The sequence below is a fragment of the Rhinolophus hipposideros genome (assembly GCF_964194185.1).
Source record: "Rhinolophus hipposideros genome assembly, chromosome: 6".
Lineage (NCBI taxonomy): Eukaryota > Metazoa > Chordata > Mammalia > Chiroptera > Rhinolophidae > Rhinolophus > Rhinolophus hipposideros.
The window spans coordinates 46,833,945-46,860,950 of NC_138052.1; the positions used below are offsets into that span (position 1 = coordinate 46,833,945).

The following is a 27,006-nucleotide window of genomic DNA, read 5'->3' on the forward strand; positions in this document are numbered from 1 at the left end:
GGATAAAAATGGGGTATTTGGCCATTTGAAAACTTAAGAAATAGAGTTGTTTACTTGAAAGTGGATTGAAAGATACCTAGTTTTTAAGAGAAACTTGAGCTTTAGAGTTAGGCAGACGTGAGTTTGAGTCTTGTCTCATAATATCATGCTTTTTGCCAGGTGATTTAACTTCTGAACATCAATTCCCTCATGAAAAAATGGTGATAATTGTAATATTAGGATTAAATGGAATAACATATATAAAGTGCCTATCATGGATCAGACACAAATTAGGCTCTTCCTAAATGTTTCCTGTCCTAGTGCTTTATGTGTAGAAGGGATTCAAATTTTTGAATTTTTGAGTGCTCATGGGTCATATTATAGATATTTCTGCTTATCTGTCTAGAGGAAATAGTTTACTAAAGCATGGTATAAAAGTAATCAAGTTTATCTCTAAAAATTTAATTAAAAATTAAATAATGCACAAATACATGGTAGTTGTTTTGCCAGACAATTCAGATAAAATAAAAGTCCCCTCTCTACCCTCCCCAATACCAGCCTCTTCTCTGGGCAACTACAGGTAATAGTTTGGATGTCCTTGACAGACCGTTTTCTATGTAGTTAAATAACTGTGTGCTTATAGAAATGGATAGAGTGTGTGTGAGTAAATAAAAATGTTACACTGTTTTGTGTCCTTTTATTTCCTCTGCATATGTATTGTGCATAGATATGCAAATACATATCTATGCAAAGATATGTATTTTTTCATACTGTGCAAAGATATGCTATCTTTGTCAGTCCTCTTTTCTTCCTATCTGCTGTATAGTATTCTGAAATATGAATAAACTACAGTTTATCTAATCATTTCCTTAATTTTCGATTTTTTATTGTAAGACACAATGCGTACATTTCTTTTGGTGCAGATGTGCAAATCGTTCTCTAAGTTTTGGAATTGCTAGGTTACAGGGTATGCATATCTTAAATTTTAATAGATTATATTTCTTTTTGATTATAAAAGCCACACACACATATATTTGAAGTCAAAAGTATGGAAAAGTATAAAAGTATAAAGACCATTACCCAAGGGTAATCATGGAAGAGTTTTAGTGATAAAGTCAAGAAATTTTCTATTTTAAAATTTTCTATTTGATCATAACTTTTTACAAAAATGTATTCATTTATGTTTTATTGATTTATATACTATGAAGACTTTGCTTTTTGGTGCTGAACACATTTTCAAATCTTCAGTTAGAAATAGAAAGTCATGTAATATAACAAAGCAAAAAATGAGAATCAGGAGGTGGCAATATGAAGGTTATAAAAAATGTAAAATGCTGGAGCTAAAAGTGACCTTAAAGTTCATCTTGTCTAACTTCCTTATTTATAGATGAGGAATCTGAATTCCATAGAATGAACTGATTCACTCAGGCTAGTAAATTTCTTCTACTTAGTGGAGTTGGAAATGGACAGTTGGTCTCCTATTTGTTGGTCTAGAGTTTTTTCTGTAAAGGGAATAAGCCACAAAGTTTTACCCTAAACTTTGTGGCTTAAAATTACTACTTTATTTTGCTCACAATTTTATGACTCAGGAATTTGGGAAGAGCAGCTGGGTGGTTCTCACTTGGGTTCTCTCATGTGATTCCAATTAGTTTTTGGCTACATTTGAATCCATCTGAAGGCTTAGCTGAGATGGAGATTTAAGATGGCCCACTCACAGGGCTGGCAGTTCATGTTGATGGTCCCGGGGAGCTCAGCTGGCTGTTGACTGCAGTGCCTACTTGTGACTTATCCAGCATGGTGATTACAAGTTGTTGGACTTCTTATATAGTAACTGGCTTCTTCCAGGGTGAGCAGCACACAAGCAGAAACTGTAGAGCCTTTTCTGAGCTAGCCTTGGAAGTGACATAGTGTCACTTCCTCTGCGTCCTATTAGTTGTGAGTTGCTAAGATGGGCCCAGATTCAGTGGGAGGGAACATAGACCCTACCTCTCAATGGGGGGAGTATCAAAGAATTTGTAAACATGTTTTAAAACTTCCACAAAAGGATGTGACATTTGCAATTCTTTTTCTTGGATTCTCTTGATATCCAATAATGACTAGTGATTATAATTGAATAATGTACCTACACTTGATTATAGATTGCATCTATTTCAGTAGTACTTGTCTGTTGGGAAAACTGTAACATGATAATGAAATACTACTGTAACCAGAAATGGCTATTGTAGGGTTTTAATTAAAATTAAAGTTTTTGTTAAGAAAAATATTTACTACCGTGTTTCCCTGAAAATAAGACCGGGTCTTATATTAAAGTTTGCTCCAAAAGACTCATCAGGGCTTATGTTCAGGGGGTGTCATCCTGAAAAATCATGCTAGGGTTTATTTTCGGGGAAACACGGTATTATACAAGGAGCTAATAAATGCTTATATTAAGATTGTAAGATGTTTTTTAAGAAGTTGATCTTTACCTTTGTAAAGTGAGGGGAATATACTAAAATTTTACTAACATTTATTGTAGCTTAAGGAACAAAATATACTTTTGAATTTAATTAATGAAATAATGAAATAATAAACTTATTATAACTCTTTTGCTAGTGTTTTCTTGGAGTTCTCTATCCTATTTTATTCTGCTTTTATTTCTTAATGGGAACATTCTGTTAGGACGAGTGATCTACATGGGAAAAGAAATTCTGTTTGGAGCTAAACATCATAAATAAGAAGCAAGTTAAATATTTAAAGGGGTGTCAGTTTTGGACTAATTTATTTAGAGAGAAAAATACAAGAATTTCCACCCGCTTACTTAAAAACTAATGGCATTAATAGTTGAAATTTGCATTGTACTTTTATTGTTTTCAAAATATTTTTTTACAAATATTACTTAAAATGATAAAATAAACGTAAGCAGTAATTTAATAAAGAATAGAATAAAGGGCAAAGTAGATGAAGAAATAAGATGGATGGAAAGAGTGTGATAGAAGAGTACCCAGATACAGATGTTTTTGAACAAATACTTATGTTTTGCCATTTAAAAATTTCATTAAGGCATTTAAAGTCGTATTGCTTTCTTTTGGGCAACTGGTATTTGCTTTTAATATTTATATTTGAAATTTAGTGAAGAGCTGGATAAGGTTTAAGGATTGGAGTTTGTACAACCTTATCCAATAGGCTCATGGAATTACTGAGCAAACCATTTTAATGATTTCATTCTTGTATTGTAACTTAAAAATTATGTAGAAAGGAAGAAAGGATGAGAAGAGGGTAGTGACATTGCAAGTACTACTCTAGAGGTGGAATTATCGCAATTTTAAAAATGTAAGTTAGAATTTAGGATTGGAAGAGACCCTAGAGGTAATCTAATCCTACCACTTTGAAAACGAAGAAACAGATTTGAAACTATAACAGCAAGATTTCTTTCTGTTTGCAGAGTTTTATTTGAATGAACGTACATATTACAGTCTACTTTTTTATTCATACAAGTTGTGTCAGATATTTGTCCCCACTATCCCTAGAGTAACAGAACATTATGTACTCAGCAGTGCTATTTATACACATGCCATTCTTCATACTTCTTATTTTTTTATGTACCTCATATGAAATAACAGTAGTAAATGTTATTCGTGTTCTATGGAACCGCAAAGAAAATAAAATAAGGGCAAATTTTAACTTTGAGGTATTTTTAAATTTAAATATGTGTTCATTTTTGTTTAGGTTTATGTATAATCGTCAGATAATTAAGTTCAAAAGAAAATAATTTGTAGTATTGTATGTACATGGGTATAATGAGAGTTTCTCAGAGAAAATAAGATCTTTTAGATCAAAATAACTTTTCAAGGAAAGGATTATATTCACTGTAGTCATTGCCATAGGCAGTGTCCACTTGTCTGTATGCAGTGACCAGGTCATTAATCTTTGTGACTTTAATGTACTTAGCTGTTAATATAAATGAAATCATTTCAAACATCGTGAAACTATAAAAACAGGAATGTTCATTGTGGAAAAATTGAAAAATAAAAATAAAGTATACAAAAGAAAAAGTTTACCTTCAGCCATATCATCCAGGGACAAGCATTGTTTATTAATTTTGCTTGTTGACCTCTCTTTTTTTTGCATACTCTTACGTAATTGAGAAATAATCACTTAACAAATAAAATAATTGTGTAGATATGATCTCAATATTCTTGCCTTTGTTCGAGACAGAATTCAAATAAACGCTTAAAACTAATATGTCAAAACTTGTAGCTACTAAAGCAGAATTATTAAAGTTGAAAGTCACAGTTGCTTTTCATAAATGAATATGTGAAAGAAAATTATTTTTTTAGAAGTATATGGTTTAATTTTAATTTTTTATAATAATTATCATTGATGGGTGGGGAATCATGGAAACTTTTGGTAGGAGGATTAGAAATATCTAATCTATTTCTTTTCTAGTGTAGGGAGTGATTTTACAGCATTCCTCATAATTGATAAGCCTCATAAACACTTCCAGTGATAGGGAGCTTACCTAGTTTAAGAGCCAGTGTGTTCCTTTGTTTGATAGCTGTAATAATTACTAGGAAGTTCTTTTCAATACTGTGTTAAGTATTGTAATTTTCACTAATTTCTCGTTTTCCTCCTAGAAAAATTTTTTGTTTTACTTCCATATGACACCCTTTAAATATAAACTTTAGTTATTTAATATTCTTTGCTGTAGGTAGATACCTCTTTCAGTTACTCACTTTTTGATAATCTATGACCTGATTCAGTGTACTGGGACATTCTTTGATAAGCGTACTGTGTTTTTGTTAAGGCCCAACGTTTTTTGTTGGCCTTTTAGTAGCTGTACTAGACTGTTGGCAGGAGCTCCTGTGGTCAAATGAATGCCTAGGTTTTTTCACCCCTCTCATACTTACAGCTGAAAAGTAAGAACTCCTTCTCTGTTTGTACTTGTACAGTTAATTTAAAGCAAACAATGTCAGATTACAGTGGTTTACATAAATCCTTGTTTCAGTTTATTGTTCTAATCTCTCAAAATCTTTGGATTTTGCATTTTTAAACTGATATTTTAAATACTCCTTTTTAGCCGTGTGTATTCTGTATTAACTTTCTTTGAGTACTGTTTTAATTATCTGTGCATTTACTTGACTTTTTTTTTTTTTTTTTTTTTTTTTTTTTTATGGAGCTCACAATTTTCATCTGTGTAGTGACTTGGTCAAAGAAAGAAAGAAAGGCAGGTTAATTTGGGTTGAAAAACCATTTGTTGATTTTTCCAGGCTTAGGGTTAGAATCTGTTTTCCTTATCTCATTTTGGGCCTATATACCTGTGCTTTGTTCCTGAAACACGTGTAACAATGTTGTCTACTTCTCTGCCCATGGACTAGTTGAAGTCTGGAAAGTGTTTTTTGGGAATTGCACAATTGCTGTCTGGGTTGAGATTGTACTTGACTTAATTTCCTCTCTTGTCCATTGGACCTTCATTTTCTAGACTTCTATACTGCTTCTTCATGGATAAATGGGGAAGAACTACAGCTTCCTGTAATGGCTTTGTGGTACGGTGGGGTATTGTAGTTATGATAAATGCATTTTCATTCTCCTGAATGTCTTAAATTGCCACAACTTGGAGTTGTTCTTGTTCATTAAAAATAGTGTTCTTTCTCGAAATAAAAATATGGGACTTGTAATAGATAACACAGTAGTCCATTATCTTAGGCAGGTTGTTGCAATTAAGAATGGTAATTAGAACTAGTATTTAAAAATATTTATTAATCCATTACAATCCATATACATTGTTGAATAAATAAAAAATAAAGATTAATAAAAAGATAACAAAATGACCCAGTGCTCTGTCGCTTAGAGGTGGCTTACTATATACGTTTGTATTCTAACAGATATATAGTATATTTTAATGGTTTCATGGTATCCATGCTATTCTGTAACCTGCTCTTCTCACTAATGATAGATTTAAACATCTATAACGAGGAGTATATTTTAACAGATTTTATTTGCGTATATTATCAATACTTAAATGGTTTTATACTCCATATGCTATTTTACCTAGTATCCTTTTCTCATTTATAGTAGTTTTTGAACATCTGTCTGGTCACAATGAATATAGAACTCGAGCATTCTTTTTCTTAATAGGGTAGAGGTGCGCTATAGTTTGTTTACCTAATCTAATCTCCTGCTGTTGGAAGCCAAAGACTTTTATTTTTATTGTTTTGCTATTACAAATAACATTGTGGTGACTGGTTCTGCATAGAGTTCCTGTTAACTTCTCTGAATATTTCTTTAGGGCAAATTCCTAGAACTGGAATTTCTGTTACAGTGATAAATACACTTTAAAGACTTATGACATGTGTACTGACAAATTGCCATTCAGGAAAGCTGTACTACTGCACACTCTTACTAGCAATGTACAAGAGTACCCATTTTCCCACTAGTTTAGCTGGAGATCATGTCCTTTCCTAGCTGTGGTTCATGTCTAATACAATATCAAGCCCAACTCACTAGTCTGTGTTTCCAGTCTTGTGATGTGTGCCTTTGCTTATGCTGTCTTCTCTTTTTGAAGTGACTTTCCCCACCTTTGCCTGGCTAATTTTACTTGTCTTTTAGAATATAAGGCTGGGAAATTTATAGAACTTCTTATTTCCATGATCACTACTTGATCAAGGAGATTTGTTTCATAGGGAGGTTATATTTAAAGTTATAAAGTTATCCTAACTGGGGATATAACATAGTTTACTCAAATTTGTCTTTTCTCTCAGAGCTAACATTTCTCTCAGGGCTTTACAGCATTTCACAGTTTCCTAAGTGGCTGTTAGCTAAAATTTCAAACTTCGGAATCCCCTGGGCCCTGTGGCATGATTTTACATTCTTGTGTCTTCTGTCTTTTAAGGCTCCAAATTTCATTCTGGTTGAGTTTCTTCAAGGGCAAGGGGAGCGTGGCAGAGGAGGAGGAGAGTGTTGTTTGATTGTCAGTCCTGCTGCCAGGTTGATGTGGGGGTGACCAAGGTGCTCATTGAAGTCTCAGGAAATGCTGACTGACTAAGCTAAGTGGCTCTGGTAAACCCAAGGCTGGCCCTGAGGACCGATGCAGGACTTGACAGCAACCTGACGTTAAGACTATGGTGTGTCGGCCAAGGAAACTGTACCAGTAGATAGAACAGCAACACGCAGCTGAAGCTACTCTTCTGCGTCAGCGATTTGATGGGCTGTAACTGAGAAATCTGGGAGTTTGTACTACAATTCTAACATGCCACCAACACTGTTGTTAGCACAACAGACGGTATACCAAAATATTAGCACGTCTTTATAATACCAGTTGGAAAATAGCAAAAAGATGTCAGTATAATGTGGAAGTTTGGATTCATATGTAATCTTGCCCAGTTTAGGAGAGCTGGGATAATGGAGTAGAATAATAACCTGCAGCTGGAGGGGGAAAAACCCTGAACTCAGCTACGAAGTTAGCAAGAGCCTTTCCAGCAACATTTTAAGAAAGTGAGAAAGGTGCACCTGTACCAGGCGCCCCCCTAAGCGGCACACCCCTAGCCGCACCTCGTTTTCCCTAGCGGTAGGCTGCTTCCTTGTCGTTTCTCAGCTGGCTAGCTTCCCAGTCTGTTGTTGTGGTGCACTGTGCCATCCCCTGAGACTCCCTCCGTGGGGACAGAGTCCCAGAGAGCATCTTACAGGCCCTCGGCCTCACGTGGAAAGGTGCTGGCTCGATTATTAGATGGCCGTCCGCAGTAATCAGATGGCCATCCGCTGTGGCTGAGTGGCCATCAGCTATTACTGGTTAGCCATGAGCCACTAATATAACTGCCGCAGCTCTGCTGGGAAGGGGTTTGGTTGGTGGGCAGAGAAGCAGGCACAGATTGTAGCTATCAAGTCGGGTTAGCAAGCGCGGATGGCAGATTGCGGATCCTGTGGATCCTACTTCCTGTGTCTTGCTCAGCCACCAGCGAGACTGGGGTGCAGGAAGACCCCTCATTGGGGTATTGGCAGATATTTGCTTTTGTGTCTCGGCCAGCCGCCATCGAGACTATCAAGTGGTATGACTCCCCGTCTGTGGCTCCATTGCTGCTGCTTTTTGGCCTCACTGTATTCTGTGTCTACCCGCTGAGAGCAGGACCATAGACCCTGCATTACACATGGTGCAGTGAGCAGGGCACGGTGCCCGCTAGACCTCTCCGAAGGGCGGTGGATCAATTTGTACGTATGAACACTCAGTCTCTGGAAGCCCGTGAGGAGCAGCGCCGGGAGCAGGGGGCGCCGTTTGCCTGGGAGAAATGTGAACCCTCGGTGAATTGGTGGTCCTCTCTGGCCTCTGGATGGCATGCCACCCTGTTGGTCATAGCAGGCGTCTCCTGCTTTTTGTGGTCCTCTGCTGCCGTGGGCTCCTAGTTGTGGACGTCTTGCACTGGGACCGCCACACACTTGGATGCCTGGTGCAGCGAGCAGGATTCTGGCCAGTGGGGAATGATGTTTGACTCTGGCCCCCACACGGTGTATGGTGCCTGGTGGCCACTGGTTCCCAAGAGTTGGATTCCCATGGAGAGTTGGGAGGACATGGACGGTTCTCTGACCAGCGTAGAAAAAACTGTGCATCTGCTGGAGAGCTGGACCCCCATGGAGGGGTGGGAGGATGTGGACGGTTCTCCGACCAATGTAGAAAGGACCATGTGGCTGCTGGAGTGCTGGACCTTCTTGGAGGGGTGGAAAGACATGGACGGTTCTCCAACCAGCATAGGCTGGAGAAAGCGAAGGTCTTTGCAGCCGTGTGGGCTGGGAAGTGCTGGCTGAGGCAGCCTGGATGCGGGACGTGTAGTCCCAGGAGGAAACGCTTGCTGAGTCCTCGGTGGAAGATGAGGATGAGGTCGGGGTCATCCCTCACCCCCAGGTTGGGGAGGACTTGCAGCCCTCGCCCTGCAGAGAGGGCACGCATTATAGAGCCGGCACACAGCCTGTGTACTATGGGGAGTTGTCTTCCATCCTTGATTGATGGGCCACTTGACTGTTTGCTTGGGAACGTACCACCATGTAGTGGAACTGGTGGATGTTTGCTTCCTGTATCTAGACCGGCAGCCGTTGAGAATATGTAAACACCTTGGCTGGGAGCCACTATTGTTTCATCACGGTACCTTGAGAAACTCTGGCTGTGCCCAGGAAGTCTGGCTGTGCCCAGAAAGGCTGGCGATAACCTGAGAACCCTGGCTGTGCCCAGAGGGTCGGTGGACATCGAGAGACACCCCCTGGGATGTTGCTTGAACTGGACTGAAACTTTTTCTCGTGAGCTGGGTTCCTGGCACAGGGTCTCTCGTGGAAGATGCTTGTCGCGTAGATTGTGAGGTGAAACCCCGGAGGGGTGGAATGTGGGGACAGAGTCCCAGAGTGCACTTTCCAGGTTCTCGGCCTCACGTGGAAAGGTGCTGGCTCGGTTGTTAGATGACCATCAGCTGTAATCAGATGTCCATTTGCTGTGGCTGGGTGGCCATCAGCTGTTACCTGTTAGCCATTAGCCACTGATATAACTGCCATGGCTATGCTAGGAGGTTGGTTGGGTGCCAGAGAAGCGGACTGTGGATTGCAGCTAGCAAGTGGGGTTAGCAAGCACAGGTGGCGGATTGCGGATCCTGTGGATCCTACTTTCTGTGTCTCACCCGGTTGCCAGTGAGACTGGGGTGCAGGAAGACCCTTCGTTGGGGTACTGGCGGATGTTTGCTTCTTGTGTTTCGGCCAGCCGCCATCGAGAATATAGTGGTATGACTCCCTCATCTGTGGCTCCGTTGTTGTTCCTTTTTGGCCTCACCATGTTCTGTATCCACCCGCTGAGAGCGGGACCAGAGACCCTGCATTACAGCATCCAAATGATCTCCCCAGGTACTGATTATGGCTTTTGTTTATCTTAGACTCTTCAAATCCTTTCCTCTGTTTCTTTGCTTCCCCTTCTCTCCTTCCTTCCTATGCTAATCTGCTCCCCCCCCACTTAGCTTCTTTATTCTCATTTGACGTTATGTTTATAAGGTTAGGAAAATTTTTATTTTGGAATTTTGGGGTATTAAAGAGTCTTGCATTAGAAGCACAGATTAAGTTTAAGAACTCTTTTAATGCTAAGGATTTTCTTTATATATTTTAATCCAAATTAGCAGCATTAAAAAGACACTATAGCAAATATATAAAAGTAAAATGTGTTAATACATAAGCATGACTATTATATTTAATGATTTATAAGCAAATTTATGTTTATGTAGAATGTATAAATTCATTAATAGGATTATTATAATGCTAATTTTGTTTTTCCTCCAGGAGGATCAGGATGGGAGTCAAGGTCTGGGCAAGAGAAAGAGGGTCAAACTAAGCAGTAGCACCAAAGGTATTTATATTTTGTTTTTGCCATGTATAAGAAGCTCCTAAAATGCTTAATTATTAAGAATACTTGACTGGCTAGCTGTATTGACATCAAAATTGTTTGAAAAGAGAGTTACATTGTTAGATTTGTCTAACGATGGAGAAAGTTTTGTTAGGGGGACTTCCAAATGAAGTAAAACCTGGGCGGCTGGATGGCTCAGTTGGTTAGAGTGCAAGCTTTGGAACAACAGGGATGCTGGTTCGATTCCCACATGGGCCAGTGAGCTGCACACTCCACAACTAGATTGAAGACAACAAGCTGCCGCTGATCTTCTGGAGGGGTAGCCAGATGGTTCAGTTGGTTAGAGCGTGAGCTCTCAACAACAAGGTTGTCCGCTCAATTCCTGTATGGGATGGTGGGCTGTGCCCCCTGCATCTAAAGATTGAAAACAGCGATTGGACTTGGAGCTGAGTTGCATGCGCCCTCCACAACTAGATTGAAGGACAACGACTTGGAGCTGATGGGCCCTGGAGAAACACACTGTCCTTCAGTATTCCCCAATAAAATTTATATAAAGAAAAAAATCAAGTAAAGCCTTTACTATTGGGATTTTGTTGTTTGTTTTTTTATAAAATGTGTATTATCGTATTTGAGCCAGAAAAAGTCTTTTCATTGATTCTTTGATTTGAATTCAGTGTTTTAGGTGTAAAGTTTTAGTTTGGTTTATGTCTTTTTATAATCTAGGGTATGCAACTTCTGCAGTGAAGAAGGACAAGTAAGGAAGAGATGGTGAAAGAGTGAGAGAGAATAGGAATGAATGAATATTAGAATGAATAAGAGGAATAACACTTAATACACATTAAGGGCTCAGTAAGGACTTAATACATATTTACTCAAAGGAGGAAGTAGATATGCCTGTAGTGAGGGAATAGATTATTAATAATAACAATGAGTAATATTTATGGAACGTTTTGTATATGCTAGACATAGCGCTAATGCTAAGTGCTTCACAGGCATTGTCTCATTTAATTCTCAAAGTAACCATATGAAGCAAGTTTTGTTATTATTATTTTTTATGAATTAGAAAATGGAGGCATGTTAGAGATCACAGCTAATGGGAAGTAGATACCAGAGCCTAAGCTCTTATCCGCTATGTTTTCTTGCCCCTCACTGAAAGCTTTTCTAGCATACTTGTTTTTAGTTGGCAGCCTGTACTCCGGATTTTTGCCATGGATTTCAAAAGTTTAACATGGTCTGTTGTCTCGGTTGATGTGGTCTGTTAAGATAGTCTCCAGTGGTTAAAAGGATATTTTGATGAAAAGAAGATTCTTACTTCTGGTGCTGAATAAGTGCATCTTGTGGAATGTTTAGGACTGCTTGGAAAGGTGGAGTAAGCAGGCAATTTCAGTAGAGGCTCATTTTGTAAGTCTGGTCGTAGTTACTTAGGCTGCTGCATTTAACTTGTGGGCTGCGAGTAAAGGGTATGAAATTGATATGTGATCCAAGGTGCTTACATACACATGTGCTCCTTTGTTTCCTGGCTCAGCAGAGAACCCGTGATGCCTGAAGAAAATTAGAAACCCATGTGGCTACCTGGCTCTTTGAATTAACCAGAGTTGTTCACGTGTTTATCTGAGTCCTTGCGACACATCTGAGTTGGAGCGGATTGGTAGGCACATACTTGAGTTTAAGCTTTAGGGATGCCCAGAAAATACCTGTTATGGTGTAAGCAGTCATTGTTCTCCTTCAGCCTGATCAAACTCGGGCTGAAGGTACTTAAAATTGAAGTTTATTTTCTTTTATCCTGAATGTTTTTTCACATTTGGGATTGGATTGTCTCTCTTTTTTTATCTACTGGTAAGAAGTAGTATAGATTTCAGACTCGATCAGTTAACCATTTTTAGTTTAAGTGTGTACATGGAAGAAATGGCTCTTTGAATTAGTAGAACCCCTGGTGTTTTCAAAAAGTGTTGCTTTTGAAGCTATCTGAAGTCCAGGGAGTGGTTTAGTTTGTGTAAGAATTTGGTTCAACAGTTTGCAAGTGAGCTAAAAATAAAATATGTAATAATAGATAAGAGTTGAGGTGCTGTATTAAACACATCACTGCCTATTCTCAAAATCTAAATTTTAAGGATGAAGAAACTGAGGCCTAGAAGGCTGTTGCTAACATTTTTTGAGTTGCAGAGCATGGACTCTGTTGTCTAATTATAACCTTTACCTCACCATGCATTTATACTGCGTACTGGTTCTTCAAAAATTTCTTTTAAAAATTTGGCTTAAGGTAGCTGAAGCACTGTAAAAGTCATGACAATCAAGATTTTAAAGGTAAATAGTCATACATAACTAACGGAAGCATTTCTAACCACATTTCTATACCATAACACATAAAGCACATGACGTGTTTTAAATATCTAGGGAAACTGACGTCACCTCTTTCGAGAACAACAATGAAAACTATTATGGGAGGTTTTTTTTTTTTTTTGTCTGAAGATGAAAAAAAGGGATTGTACATAACTGCAACTATTTTCATTTTAGTAGAAGCCACAGCTTTTCTGGTGCATTTGGATTGTTTTATTTATTTAAAACAAAGTTAATGTAGCTTTCCTTTTAAATGCTTGACCTATCATAATTATGGTAGCTTCAAGCTTTTCATTTGGCTGATGTGAGCTTGCAGAGTCATAACTATGAATTCTAAGAGTAATACTATTAGTTTTGTTCAGCTTTGTAAATAGCATGTTAAGAAGCACTCATCTGTGAGGGTTTTATTTTATTCTTTTGGTAGTTTGTGAAATTTTCAATTATATTAGTGCCAAGTGAATTGTGAGAATTAGATTGGCTTCAGCAATATGCTGTGGATTATATTCTAATTTTTAATTATAATACTTACACTCCTGCCACATGATTCACCTGGGTCCTAATTTTATTACTTTTGGCTTTGAATCTGTTAGTGTATGTCTTTGAATATATTTTACCTTATTTCTTGCAAGATCATTCTGGGAAGGATCTTTCAGGAGGAAGAGATTTCTGTTTAGCAAGTAGAAAATTATGAGATTTGGAAAAAAAAATTAGTTTCTAATAAAGGGATATATAGTGTAATCATATTTATATTTTTACCCCTATTACATATTATTTGTAATGAAGGCACCACTGAAAGAGTTAGGTAGGGGATTGGTAGATACTTTTGCCTCTCTGTAGTTAAAATTATAATCTCTCCAGAAAAATGAAATTATTATTCTGAAAATAGTGTGTTATTAATTACTAATGGAAAAATTGGGTTAAAGTTATGTCTAAAAGGTCAAGTCAAGATTCAAGTCTTGTTACACTCAATGTTTTATAGAAGAATCAAGAGAGTGATGACATACTAAGCTCTTTGTTATGCTTTTAGACTCATCACCTGAGGGAGATGTTGTGTGAACACGTTACTCCATAATAGAAGAACTGTGAAAAACTGGGATAGGGTTAATTGAAAAAAAACTCTCCAAGGTTATCTTGCAAGACAACTTGAACTGTAATGTAGTTAGGGTTATGCCTGAGTATATTGGTGCATGTGATACTGTTTTTTCAAATCTTTCATCCAACTCTAGTTCCTGCTTAAGCACTGTCACTAAACCAGTCCATTCACTTGCTGTTTCCTTTTGATGTCCTTTTTGATTATTCAGAGCAATAGCCCAAGATCATTTCCTCCAACAAAGATTAATAGTCAGAATTTTCTACTTCATTTTTAGAGAAAAAAATTAGAATACGAGAGAAAGAGAAAGCTAAAGTATTAAAAATATTCAGTTCATCATATACCCGTTGAGACCTTTCTGTTGACTGAGTGTGTCAGGATGCAGAGATTAGCAAGAGACAGCCTAACCTTCAAGGAGTGGCACTTGGCTTAGAGATAGGCTTTCTAGTAGATGAATACCTTTATTCAAAAGGGTCATCCATTTCCCATTTCCTCTTTACATGAAGAGGGCATCTTGAGTCCAGTGCAAGTAAGCATATGTAACACTCTTTATACTTTTCCTGGTATATTTTTACTAGCAAAAAGTAGATGCTTCTGTATACTAGAGTAAGCAATGCGTTAGTAACTATTTTCTCCAGGGAAGTTAGTATTTCATTTATGAGAGGTGATTTTAAAGAAATAGTTAAATTACTGAATCTATAAAGATTTCACCCTTCATTCTAAAAATTAAAAAATTTAGATAACTTTGGACTTTATGTCCTTAGTAGTATGTTTTTAGCTTAAAATCATTATTACTATTTTAAATTAAGTACCATGAATATTGTTCTTATAAGATAATTATTTTGAATCTTAGTAGAAATTTTAAATAAATGGCTTATGTTTAAGGACAAGTAATGACTTATTTTTTATTGTGGTAGCTGCTTCATATTAAAATATAAAGATTAAGTATTTTGATATTTATATACTGTAGAGATTATAGAAATCTAGCTTGATGTTTCCATATTATCATCAAATTATTGAAAGGGTATCCTTAATTTTTAGATACATTTAGGTGTTTGAGGTTGATGGGTTATTAATTGTAGTAAGGTTTAAATGAGATGAGGAACTTAAATCATTAGGTGATAATTTTTTTCTTATGCAGATCAATCCATAATGGATGTTTTGAAACATAAAAGTTTCCTAGAAGAACTATTGTTTTGGACTATAAAGTATGAATTCCCCCAGAAGATGGTAACTTTCTTACTCAACATGCTTCCAGATCAAGAGTATAAGGTATCTACATTTTTTCCCCCTTCCTTTCTGAGCTTTGCTCCCGCTTCTTTGCCTTTTAATTGCTAAATCTGTTTGATGTATTTCTCAGCTGTGGCTTATTGTATTGTAGCCCTGAGGACTGGTATAATACTATAAAAGAGCATTAGCTTCCCCTGTTGCCAACACAGGGTCTGCAGAAAAAGCACACTATCGTAGATCTGTGGCAAAGCACCACTAAGCAAAATTTCCTAAGCAAAATTCCTTGCCTTTCTGCGTGGAACTTGATCCAAAGGGAATGCTGGGGGACAAACATAAACACAATTGCACAAGTAAATATGTAGTTACAAATTGTAGTAAGTTTTCTAAAGGAGAGGCACAAGGTGCTATGAGAGTGTGTAATGGGGGCAACTGAATTTAGATTGTGGGTTTAGGAATGGGGAAACATGGGATTAGTAGCTGCTGGCCATACCTGTTAAAGATAGAACAGTTAATAACTCATGTAACACATATAGGTAGGTGAAGTCTGTAGTCTCAGAGGGTCTGGACCCATCTGTTACCACCATATGGCTATGGCAAAGTGACGCAGCCTAGTGTATGAAAAGAAAATGCATCATGTTGTAATTCTTACGGTTTACATAATAAAGCCTCTTTAAGAGTGACACTTTAATGATGCCATTGTTTTGTGTCTTTATACCTGCTTAAGAAAACAACTGAGGAAATGTACATGTTACACAGAAAGAGTATTTTGTCAGGTTAGTGATCAGCTTTCAGATCAAATAGGAGAGGGTAATTCTTTTGGAGTAATCACACTGACTCACTTGTTAAGTTATATGAAATCCTTTGTGATAGCTTTTAGCTGCAACTTTAGATTTTGTTGTTAAAGTAGTAGCACAGAACAAAGACATATATTTGGACAATAATAAATTGATGTACTTTGAGCATAGTAAAAATTTGTATTTTAAACCATGGTATTTGTAATTACTTTAAAGTTTTAATAAATTAAAATGCCTATTAAAAATTTTAAAAACATCAGAATGTTTTGCTAATGTTCTAAAAAAAGGGAAAATGTGATTCAAGACTACCATCATCATTGAAATTATTTTTTAAATTACCTTGGACATCTTTACTAGCTGATAATAGTTTTAAAATGTTAATATACTATATTGGAAAATGTGTTATAAAACTCAAACTAATGTGTCTTTTTCTTTCTATTTAAAAAATTTATAGGTTGCTTTTACCAAAACTTTTGTTCAGCATTATGCTTTTATTATGAAAACACTGAAGAAAAGTCATGAATCAGACACAATGTCTAACAGAATTGTGCATATTAGTGTTCAGTTGTTCAGCAATGAGGAGTTAGCCAGACAGGTGACAGAAGAATGTCAGCTGCTGGATATTATGGTCACTGTGCTATTATACATGATGGAAAGTTGCCTTATTAAAAGTGAGCTACAAGGTAAATTCAGAATTATTTTCACTAGTTTTATTATTAATATACTATGTAAGTCTTAAAAACTCCTGGTATGCTTAAAAATAGCTTTAAAAAATTACAAAATAATACATATTTGTTAAAGAAATTTTTGAAGAAAAACAGGGAAATTTAAAGAAAAACTTTAAAATTACCTATAGTTTTGTTATTCAGAAATAACTTGTTAATGGTTTGGGATATTTCTTTTTTTTTTTTAAAGAATTTTTGTAATAGTTTATTTGTGCAAACTGATGACATATGCAGGGGAGCAAGATCTCAAATGCTCTCCTAGGATATTTCTTTTCTGTCTTTTTGTGTGATATGAATATATTTATAGATATGAATACATACTTTAAAAGTATGTTACCATAGTGTGTGTCAAGAACATGTTTTTTTGATTGCAGGTGTTAATATCATATGGCTTTACCATAATTTATTTAACCACTTACTTATTAGACATGTACCTGTTTTTATTATAAATTTGTTGCTACCAGCCTTAGACATTTTTATATGCCTATACTTTTATAATTTAAATGTTGGAATAAATCTTGCCTTTTCTGTGTTCCCTTAGACAAATTTTGATTTTCTTCTTTTTTGTCAAGTGTATGGTTGATACTCCTCAAACTGCCACATATTTCTAGGACCTTCTCACATTCTCATTTCTCTGTGGTCTTTCATCTTTACCTCCCTGTAATAATTTATATTATTTGAGTATTTGCTATGTACTAGACGCTGTGTTAATACTATCCATATGTTGTTTTATTTAAGCTTCTGAACAACTCTCTGAGATTGACATTATTACCATCCCCATTTTAAAGATGAGTAAATTGAGGCTTAGGGAAGTTAAGTCATTTGCCGTAGAGTCTATAGCTAGTAAATGATAGAGCCAAGAAGGACTTCTTATCTCCTGATGTCAGAATCTTTGTTCTTAACCATGACTCAGCCAGGCCAACATTGATAGGACTGTATCTTCTCTTGTTGGCACCTGGAACTAAATTTTAAAAATAAATTTAAAAAAATTTGAAAATAACAACAAACAGTAGTTCAAATTAAATCTTAGGACCTTTCCATTTTTTGTGGAGGAGAAATCTTACAGTTGAGACTTGTGTTGTTCCATTGTTGCCTCCTTGGGCATATCACCTCCTATTTTCTCTTTAAAGACTATACTGATAGTCTTTATTTTCAGATGTGATACCATAGCCTAAAAAATTGATATACGCTCAGTGCAGGGCACAATGCTTTATGTGTAATAATAGCTAGCTAATAGCTATGCTAGCTGCCATCTTTTGAGCACTCACTATATGCCACGCTCTTTTCTCAGTACTTCATATATATATATGGTATTATCTCATTTAACCACCAGTAATTCTGTGAAATGGATATTGTTTTCTCCATTTTATAGATGAGACAATTGTGGTTTAGGGAGTTGAAGTCAATGATCTGTTGTTTTACAGCTGTTAGTGGTAAGGCTTGGGTGTTTGACTTCAAAACTCATGCTTTTGCCCGCTATGTGACTCTGTCTTCCCATTGTAGGTATAGTGGGAACATGATACACTATTTACATTAAGCAATATACACCTTTACTTTTTTTAAAGGAAAATTTAAAAGCTGCTTTGTATTACGGTTTTTCTATCTTCATGTAAGATGACCTTTTCTTTCATCTTAGAAAAGATGAAAAAAAAAATTAAAAAAAAAGAAAAAAACAAGAAAAGATGAAAGATGTTTATTTCATCTTTTTAAAAACTATGATTTAGCTACATATATTGCTCTTTTTTGTTTTTTGAAATAGTATCATTCAGCTGTATCAATAATATTCCTATGTATAGAATTATACATTTAGAGAACTTTTCACGAAAATAGTATTTCATATTTATCAACTAGAAACCTTTTTAAATTTAGAAGTATCTACTCTTTTGTAAAGGATCTGGAGTCTATTTGCTTAACTAGGTGGTTTAGCTGTTCTTATTACATATGGTTTGCATTTGGTCTTAAGGAAAAATATTTGTTTTGGTACTACTATCTAACCATCTACACAGCTGCCCAACCTAAAATCCTAGGAGTCGTTTTTGAATTCTTGTTACTCCTTGTAGATATAGCGAACATCACGAACTCTGTCTTTTACACCTTCTAAGCTTCGTAAAGTAGCCACTTCTCTTTATCTCTGTATCTTCATCCCTCCACCATAGTTCAAGCCATTGTTGTCTCTAATCCTCTACCACTAGTTATCACCACCCTGCTTCAGTCACTCTTCACACTACACATCTGATCAGGTCCCCTCTCCCACCACCCAACGCCCCTCCAGTGGCACGCCAGTTCTTTTCTCATGAACTCCAAACTCCTGAAGCTCATTTATAAGGCCCTCTAGCCTCATTTGTGCCACCCGTCTGCGTTGTGTAAGTGATTTCATCTTCTGTTTTTATATAGCTTCCTTTACCTAGAACACCATTTCCTCCCTGACCCCTAGTTTATTTGGCTAATTCTAATTCCTGCTTCATTCTGTAAATCTCAGTTTAAATATCACTTCCTCAGGAAAGTCTTTTCCTCAGTTATAGACTTTCTTCATTTGTTCTTATGACTCCCTCTACTTTTCCTATTATAGCCCTTATTATCATACACTGTCTTCTTAAATATTAGTCTCAGTGGAGAGAGAGACTCTGTAAGTCTTAATTTATTTACCACTTTATTCTCAGAGTTTAATAGACTACCTGGCTCTCAGTAGGTGCTCTAAGTATTTGTTGATCAGTGAATTTTATTTAGCACTGGATCAGTGCTCTGTATTTATAGTGACAAAAATACAAGTTGGGTAAAAGTAGAAATCCTAATCATTTTATTTCATTAAAGATTCCAAAGTGTTTTTCACGAGAACAGTAGTATTTAAAACAGTGTCAGGAAACTAGTGATTTTGATTAATTCTACTTATTCATCCTCTGGGTTTAATTAAATAGAACAGAGATTCTCATGTTTAAAAAAATGTTTTAAATCCCAGCATCCCTTAGCACTGTCCCATCAATATCAACAGCTCAGCAACTCACATTGGCAGTTGTAAGTCAGGGGGCTTTTCCGAATCTCCGGTGTGGGTAATTTGGAGAAAGCTCTTTACCCCCCACTCCCTCATTTAATTATATCCTCTTTCATGCTGTTGAGAAGCACAGAAAGAGAGCATATGTAACTTCGTGTGTCCTATTTTTATATATAGTTAAATTTCAGGATGATTACAGTCCCGACTAACTGCACAGGCCTCAAGTTCAGCAGCAAAGGCAGCGTAAGTAGGTCTGAGATTCAAATTCCACATGCTCATTTAGTTCTCACTTGTTTAAGTTCATATCTTACAAAAATTAACAGATATAAACCTTGCTGAAAGAAAGCAAATATTCATATTAAAAAGCAAGAGTTGGGTAAAGTAATTTGATGGACTGAAACCCAAATTTAGCATATGGAAATTCAGAAGTTCCGTAGAAGCCCTCCTCACCAATGAGTTTGACAAGTAGGTGGTTAGTTGAAAAAAAGTTGGCTAAAGTGAAGAATCATTAAAAGGTTATATGTATGTATCTTAAACACTCATTTTAACTTAAAACACAGAAATGCATGTTCATTCTCCAATCTTTTAATTTTGGGCAAAGCATTTTTAAAGTATGGTTTCCTTGACTGGAATTCATCTGTTTTAGACATACTGCATTTATAAAGCATCATTTGTGATTTTTAGTTTCAGTTTCTTTAAAGAAGAGTAGGAACATTAGATCTTCGTGAAGCAATCTTAGCATAAAAATCTTTCTAGGCTTTTATGATTTTTTTCTCCTCCAAGATTTTTTTTAGCATTTTCTTAGGCACTTTTATTGTGTCTCAAAAACTTATGATCTTGTTTTTGTAATAACCTCTCTTTATAGATTCATATTACATAAGTTTTTATACTTTTAATTTTGTAATTATAATAAAAAGGACAATTAGCATGAACAGAAACAAAAACTGATTCTAGACAAACATATACCTCACTCGTGTACTAGGGAATAGTACTAGAGAATAGTACACTACCTTTGAACATTCTGTGTATTATGGGTATTAGTGTGTGTATAGCAGAAATAGCGGGGTGTTTGTCCAGGGAATCAATTGAATAAGAATAATTTAAGAGCGAATGCACATGTGCTATAACTTCTAATAGAGTTTGTACAAGCATAACCACGTCTCCCAACAATGTATTTAAACTCTGAGGAATTTTTCTAAGGCTTAAGAAGTTTATATGTGTTTTCAATTCTTTTAATTTTGAAATACTGTGTTTGCTAAAAAATTATATTTATATATTCTTTGACTAGAAGAAAGCAATTAAATATATTATCGCTTAAATCATACAGATTTGATTGCTAAAATGGACTGAGTTTAATCTAGGAAAAAAAATATTTTGATTGGAATTAAAATATTGTATTATGTTACTAAAATAACAATAATTCGGTTTTATAAACATAGCTAGGTCAATATCATGTCATATGTTGGACATATGGTAATGATTATTATAATGATGTGCTAAATGTTATAGTAACATTTCATTTAATTCCCTTAATATATGTGTCTTTTTCCATTTTACAGATGGGAAAATTAATTCAGTATAAGTAACATGCCTAATACCATATAGGTATTAAATGGCAGGCTGGGATTCATTTTGCTCTGTGCATCCCGTGAAATCCAGCCTGCTAGTCTGGACCAGTAACACGCTGGACAAGATTTCAGAGCAGAAATATTTTGAAACCCTGCTATGGGCTCTGCCTCTTTCTATTTAGGTGACTTGGTCAACTCATTTAAAAGTATTTGAACTTCTCACTTTTGTCGTTTTCTTCATTTTTACAGTAAAACAAAACAAAATGGAAATGGGACAGCAAAGCCTGCCCTTCACAGGGTTCTTATGAGGTCCTTAGGTGTCTCAGATTCTAAAGTGTATAGTCTGTATCATGGGTGAAGTGTTGTTGTTTTTTAAACTTACTTACTTTTGGGCTGTGTGTGTTTGTTTTAGATGAAGAAAATAGTTTACATGTGGTAGTGAACTGTGGAGAAGCATTACTGAAGAATAACACTTATTGGCCTCTTGTCAGTGATTTTATTAATATCCTTTCTCATCAAAGTGTGGCTAAGAGATTTTTGGAGGACCATGGTTTGTTAGTTACATGGATGAACTTTGTATCTTTCTTTCAAGGTATGAATTTTACTTTTTTGTTAATTTCTTTACAAAATGCCTAATGCTGAACTATCAAATACTAATTAAAAGATAATAGCACATCATTCAGGTAGTATGTGAAATGTCTCATTTTAATTAATTGATATTTGCAGGTACTTTAATAAAGTATTCATGAAAATGTATCAGAGTTATTAAAAATGTCAAATCATTAAGAACAAGAATGTAATTTATTTTAGTATTTTAAACCATTAACCTGGAAGTTTCTAATCTATTCTCCAAGAAAGATTCATAACGCTTTCATAAAAATTTCAGCTAGCATCAATTATAATAGTTTTGACTTTCTTCTTTAATATATTCGATTATGTTATATAAGAAAGAGACAATTCACAGAGTGTTTCTAAGAAAACCTAGTTTGTGAAGAAATTCAAAAGGACTAGATTGTTTTATTTTTAATAATTGACTTATTCCTGTACATATTGTGTCATTTATGCCATTTGTGTGCATGTTAGAATGTAATGTGTTTGGTAATAGGAAGTATTTTACTTGATTTTTGATATGAATACTTGCTTTCATTTAGCAAGGTTTACATCTGTTTTAATTTTTACAAGGTATGAACTTAAACAAGCGAGAACTAAATGAGCATGTGGAATTTGAGTCTCAGACCTACTATGCTGCCTTTGCTGCTGAACTTGAGGCCTGTGCACAGCCCATGTGGGGGCTCTTATCACATTGTAAAGTTAGGGTATGTTGAAAATATTTTTGTTTATTTCTGTATTTAGCTTTAAAATAATTATTTAAGAAAAAGATGTCAAAACATTGGTTGTTTACTTGTATATAATAATGTTGCAGTGTTAATTCTGAATTCAGCTTTGTGAAAGATGACTTGAGACAGTAATTATTATTCTTAGGCAGGTTGGAATTCATTTATATTATCAGATCTTCCCAGCCATCCTTTATTGTGAAAAGTCTTTGTAGCTTTATAAGTCTACATTTATTGTCATTGTTTCATTTTCCCCATTAGCAGTTAGTTGAGGGATGAGGATAGTTCTCAATAAAGTTGAGACGTTTAAGATTATAAGCACAGAATCAGTATACATTTCATACAACTTAAATTGTTTATAAAAAGAATCTAAGGGTAGGTAGCATAGCCGCAACATGAATTCTTATAATTGGATAACAAAATGCTCATGTATTTTTGTCTTTCTATACAAATATGTATTTTCCTTTTGCATTTTGAAGTATTTGTTTGATGGTTCTCCAGAAACCTTGAGCAGTCCAGAAAAACAGAATCCTCTGACCCTACTAAACAAGGACTTGACTAAGATTTTGCTGTAGGGAGCCCATGAAATCCAGCCTGCTAGCATATGCTGGACAAGATTTTATAGTGGAAATATTTTAAAACCCTACTCTGGGCTCTGCCTCTTTCTATTTAGGTGATTTGGTCAACTCATTTAAAAGTATTTGGACTTCTTACTTTCAGTCTTTTTCCTGACTTTTTACAGTAAAACAAAACAAAATGAGAATGGGACAACAAAGCCTGCCCTTCTTCACAGGGTTCTTATGAGGCTCTCTTTCATATACCCTTTAAATGTATGTGTTCCTTTAAGCAGATTTATATTTTCTCTCATGACTTCAGCTATTCTCTAAATGCAGATGACTCACAACTTGGTTACAGTCTAATCACATTCAAATTTCCAACAGCTCAGGTGGGTTATTCATGTAGATCTCCTTATAGTTACATGAATTTTCTCAGGTCCCTAACTAACCTTTAAAAATCGTCTGTTCAGACTGTGTCCTTTATGTCATTTAATGGCATCTTAAATGAGGCAGTTGTCTAATACAGAAACCTCCCCTTGCTGCACCAGCTGTGTTCAACCTATAATCAGATGCCATAAATTCTCTCTTCCATTCCAGAAATGTCTCCCTATCACTCTTCCCTCTGTCTTAATTTATTTCTTTATATTTAAAAAATCTGGGTTGTTAAGGTAATTTATTAACTGGTTTTCCTGCCTCTAGATTTTTCCTACTGTAATCTTTCCCAATATGTAAGTTACTCTTCTGAGTTCTGTGGATAGCTCTTCTTTGTTTAAAAATCATTCAACTTCTCATCTGTCTACAGGATAATGTCTGTATTTCCTATACGGGCTTTTAAGATTCTCCACAAATCGCGCTCAGCTTGTCTCTCATAGTTTTTGTATACCCCCTCTACTCCATGCCTTTTATTTATCAACAAGCAGTGTCCTTTCTATACTTTTGTTCAAGCTAGTTTCTTTTTTGGCATATGCTCTCTCATTCCCTCTGCTTAGTACAGTGCTTCTTTTACACAAGAATTATCTGAGAAACTTTAAGAATATATGTGCTTAAACTTTACTGTCAGAGATTTTGATTTATTTGATGTGCAGTAGGACCTCAGCAGTGATTTCTAACTACTAGTATTAGAAGAACCACTAGTGTTAGCTCCTCAAAAATTCTACTCACAATACTCAGCTGATATGTAATCTGTTCACTGAAGTGCTTTCAGTCAGATTTATGATTTCAGTGTATGTTTTCATATTACCTTGTTTGATTTCCACTGTAGCATTTAGCAAAAAACTGTCATATGATATTTGTTTGTTCATTTATTAAAAAATATTTATTGAATGTTATTCTATGGTAGATACTCATTAGATGCTTGGATTTTTGGTGTGGAACCAAATAGACGTGGTTCTTGCTCTCATGAAGCAGGCTGATAGGGGATATAGACATTAAGTAAGTAAAGACATAGATTTATTTTGTAAGCGTTTGTAAGGGCTCTGTAGGGTAGTAAAAGGTTACTGTGAGAGTAATGAATGTGGTGCCTGATTAGATTTGAGGATCAAGGAAGGTCTTTCTGAAGAAAGAATATGAAGGAGCCAACTACCGTGTTTCCCCAAAAATAAGACCTAGTTGGACACTCAGCTCTAATGCATCTTTTGGAGCAAAGATTAATATAAAACCCGGTCTTACTTTACTTATATAACATCACCCCACCCCACCCCACCCCACACCAACTTATATAATATAACATAACACTGGGTTTTATATTAATTTTTGCTCCAAAAGATGCATTAGAGCTGATTGTCCAGCTAGGTCTTTTTTTTTGGGAAACACTGTATGTGAAGAATAAATCTGGGGTTAGTGGGGATAGTAGGGAAGGTAGAATGGAATAGCCTACTTTCAGTAGGAAAGTGATTGGTCCTTTTAAGGAATTTGTGGCTGGCGCCATAGAGTAGAACATGGAGTTAGAGAACATGGAGACAGGCAGGGATCAGATTATTAAAGCCAATTCTTACAGATCATGTTAACGAAACTTGGATTTAATTTTAAGGAGAAGCCGGTGAAATTTTTAAGCAGGGGTTTGATGTTATCAGATTTACTTTTAAAAGATCATTCTGGTTGCTGGAAAGACTGATTTAGGGGGATGTGGGGAGCAACAAGACTAGAAGCAAATAGACCAATTAAGATAATAGTCTAGATAGGAAATAGTCTAGATAGGAAATTCAAGTTTGAAATTCAAGGTGTATTCAAGATGCATTTTGGATATTGATGATGTATTTTGGAGGTACAGTCAACAGGCTTAGTGATGGATTGTATATTATTGATGAGTGAGAGGGAAAGACTTTTGGGTAACTATGTATAGAAGTAATATTTACAGAGGTGGAAAAGATCGATAGAAAAGCAGGTTTAGTTTTAGATGTGTTAAGTTTGTGATGCCTGTGAAACATCCAAGCAAAAATGGTGAATAAGCAGTTGGAATAAGTTGGAATATATGGCTATATGAGTCTTGTTCTCAAAGAGAAGTCTGGACTAAGGTTATAAATTTTAGACCCTTGGGAATATAGATATTTATTGCCATGCAATGGGATGAGATCAAGTAGGAAGACAACAACAGTGGATCCTGAAGAAAGAACTAATATTTAAATATGAAGGAGAGGAGAAAACCAGAAGAATTTATGTCATATAAATCAACAGAAGACAGTGATTCAGGAGGGAGGATTGATATGATGTTGATATGAAAAGACAATATTTTAGGATTATTCTGACAACTATCTTGAGGGTGAATTTGGATTATGAAGCTGGATAAATTTGGCTTTGTGATAATGAGAAATCATTGTATCTAAGCAGTAGTTTATTTTTCAGCTTTAAAGGCCTGGTGTTATGGTTCCCTTAAGCTAAGAAGTGAGAGAACAGAAGGAAAACAAGCTCATTGTCCTGGTAGAGTGTCTGAGAGTAGTTTCTCAGTTAAAGCAGTACCTGATTTCTAGATGAGATGTTCTCCTGATGAGCGCTTACGTGATGCCAGACGTTGTTCTCTACACTACTTTAGTTATGTTGTGTTTTTATCTGATCCTCATAGCATCTCTTATGAAGTAAATAGTATCATCCCTTTCTTTGCCCAAGGTCACCCAGCTACAAGTGAAAGCTGAGTTTGAAAACAAATCTATTTGATTTCAGAACCAGTGCTCTTTACCACTTTGCTATAATTGTCTCTGAAGCAAGAATGTCTTTAACAGCAGTGTTGTCAGGTTTTAGAAATGTAAACTAGAAGAAAGACTATCATTTAAAGAAAAGAAAAGCTATTTCTTTATGTTTATATTTTCTAATTATAAAATGTAAAACTAAAAGATTAGCAATAAAAAAGGGAATTTCACCTGATAGCTTACTTTGTATGATAGCCCTGAATGCTGTTTTCTTGAAAATGTTAAGGGCCAGTTAAACAATTTTGCTTTCTAAACAGAACAAACAAGCTGTAAAATCTCTGTCTAGTGGCACCGTTGGGTTACTGCAGACTTGGCAGAAGTTGAGTCTGGCCCTGACTCTTTGGGGCACTTAACTAGTTGTCAGACATAGTGCTGAACTATGACTGAGCATTTCACATCTATTTATTTGCTTCTTTGTAACAATACTAGGAAGTAGGTAGTATTAATTCCCATTTTTACATAGGAAGAAACTGAGACTGAAAATTTAAGTCATTTGCTCAAGATCATAAAACTAGCCTAGAATGAATACTGATTTTTTTTTTTTCGATGGGTGTGTTGGTGGGGAGATGGGAGAGAGGTGATTTGAACAAATGATTAAATATGCTATATTTAGAAATGAAATTACCTGGCCACCTTTTTTTCCCCTCTCTCTTTTATTAAGGAGGTTGCAGCTCGCAGTGGCCCATGCTGGGATTGAACCAGCAACCTTAGTGTTATTAGCACCACGCTCTAACCAACTGAGCTAACCGGCCACCCCAACTGGCCACCTTTTTAAAGACTCTCAATATCTACTTTTCAAATTGTACTCTGGCAAGATTGAGTCAGTTTACACCTCTGTCAAGAGTGTATAATGGTACCCTTTTGCCCAAACCCTTGATAAAA

At 35.7% G+C, this 27,006-nt stretch overlaps 1 protein-coding gene across 5 annotated transcripts in view; it reads left to right on the forward strand.

The window, feature by feature from the left end:
• UBR3 (ubiquitin protein ligase E3 component n-recognin 3) overlaps positions 1-27,006 on the forward strand; it is a 172,231-nt gene that overhangs the window by 36,418 nt on the left and 108,807 nt on the right. For all 5 annotated transcript variants that reach the window (XM_081052767.1, XM_081052769.1, XM_081052770.1 and 2 more), the window contains exons 6-10: positions 10,255-10,321; positions 14,887-15,017; positions 16,224-16,452; positions 21,464-21,643; positions 22,234-22,367. In XM_081052767.1, the coding sequence (XP_080908893.1) occupies positions 10,255-10,321; positions 14,887-15,017; positions 16,224-16,452; positions 21,464-21,643; positions 22,234-22,367 (741 nt within the window). The remainder of the gene's footprint in view (positions 1-10,254; positions 10,322-14,886; positions 15,018-16,223; positions 16,453-21,463; positions 21,644-22,233; positions 22,368-27,006) is intronic.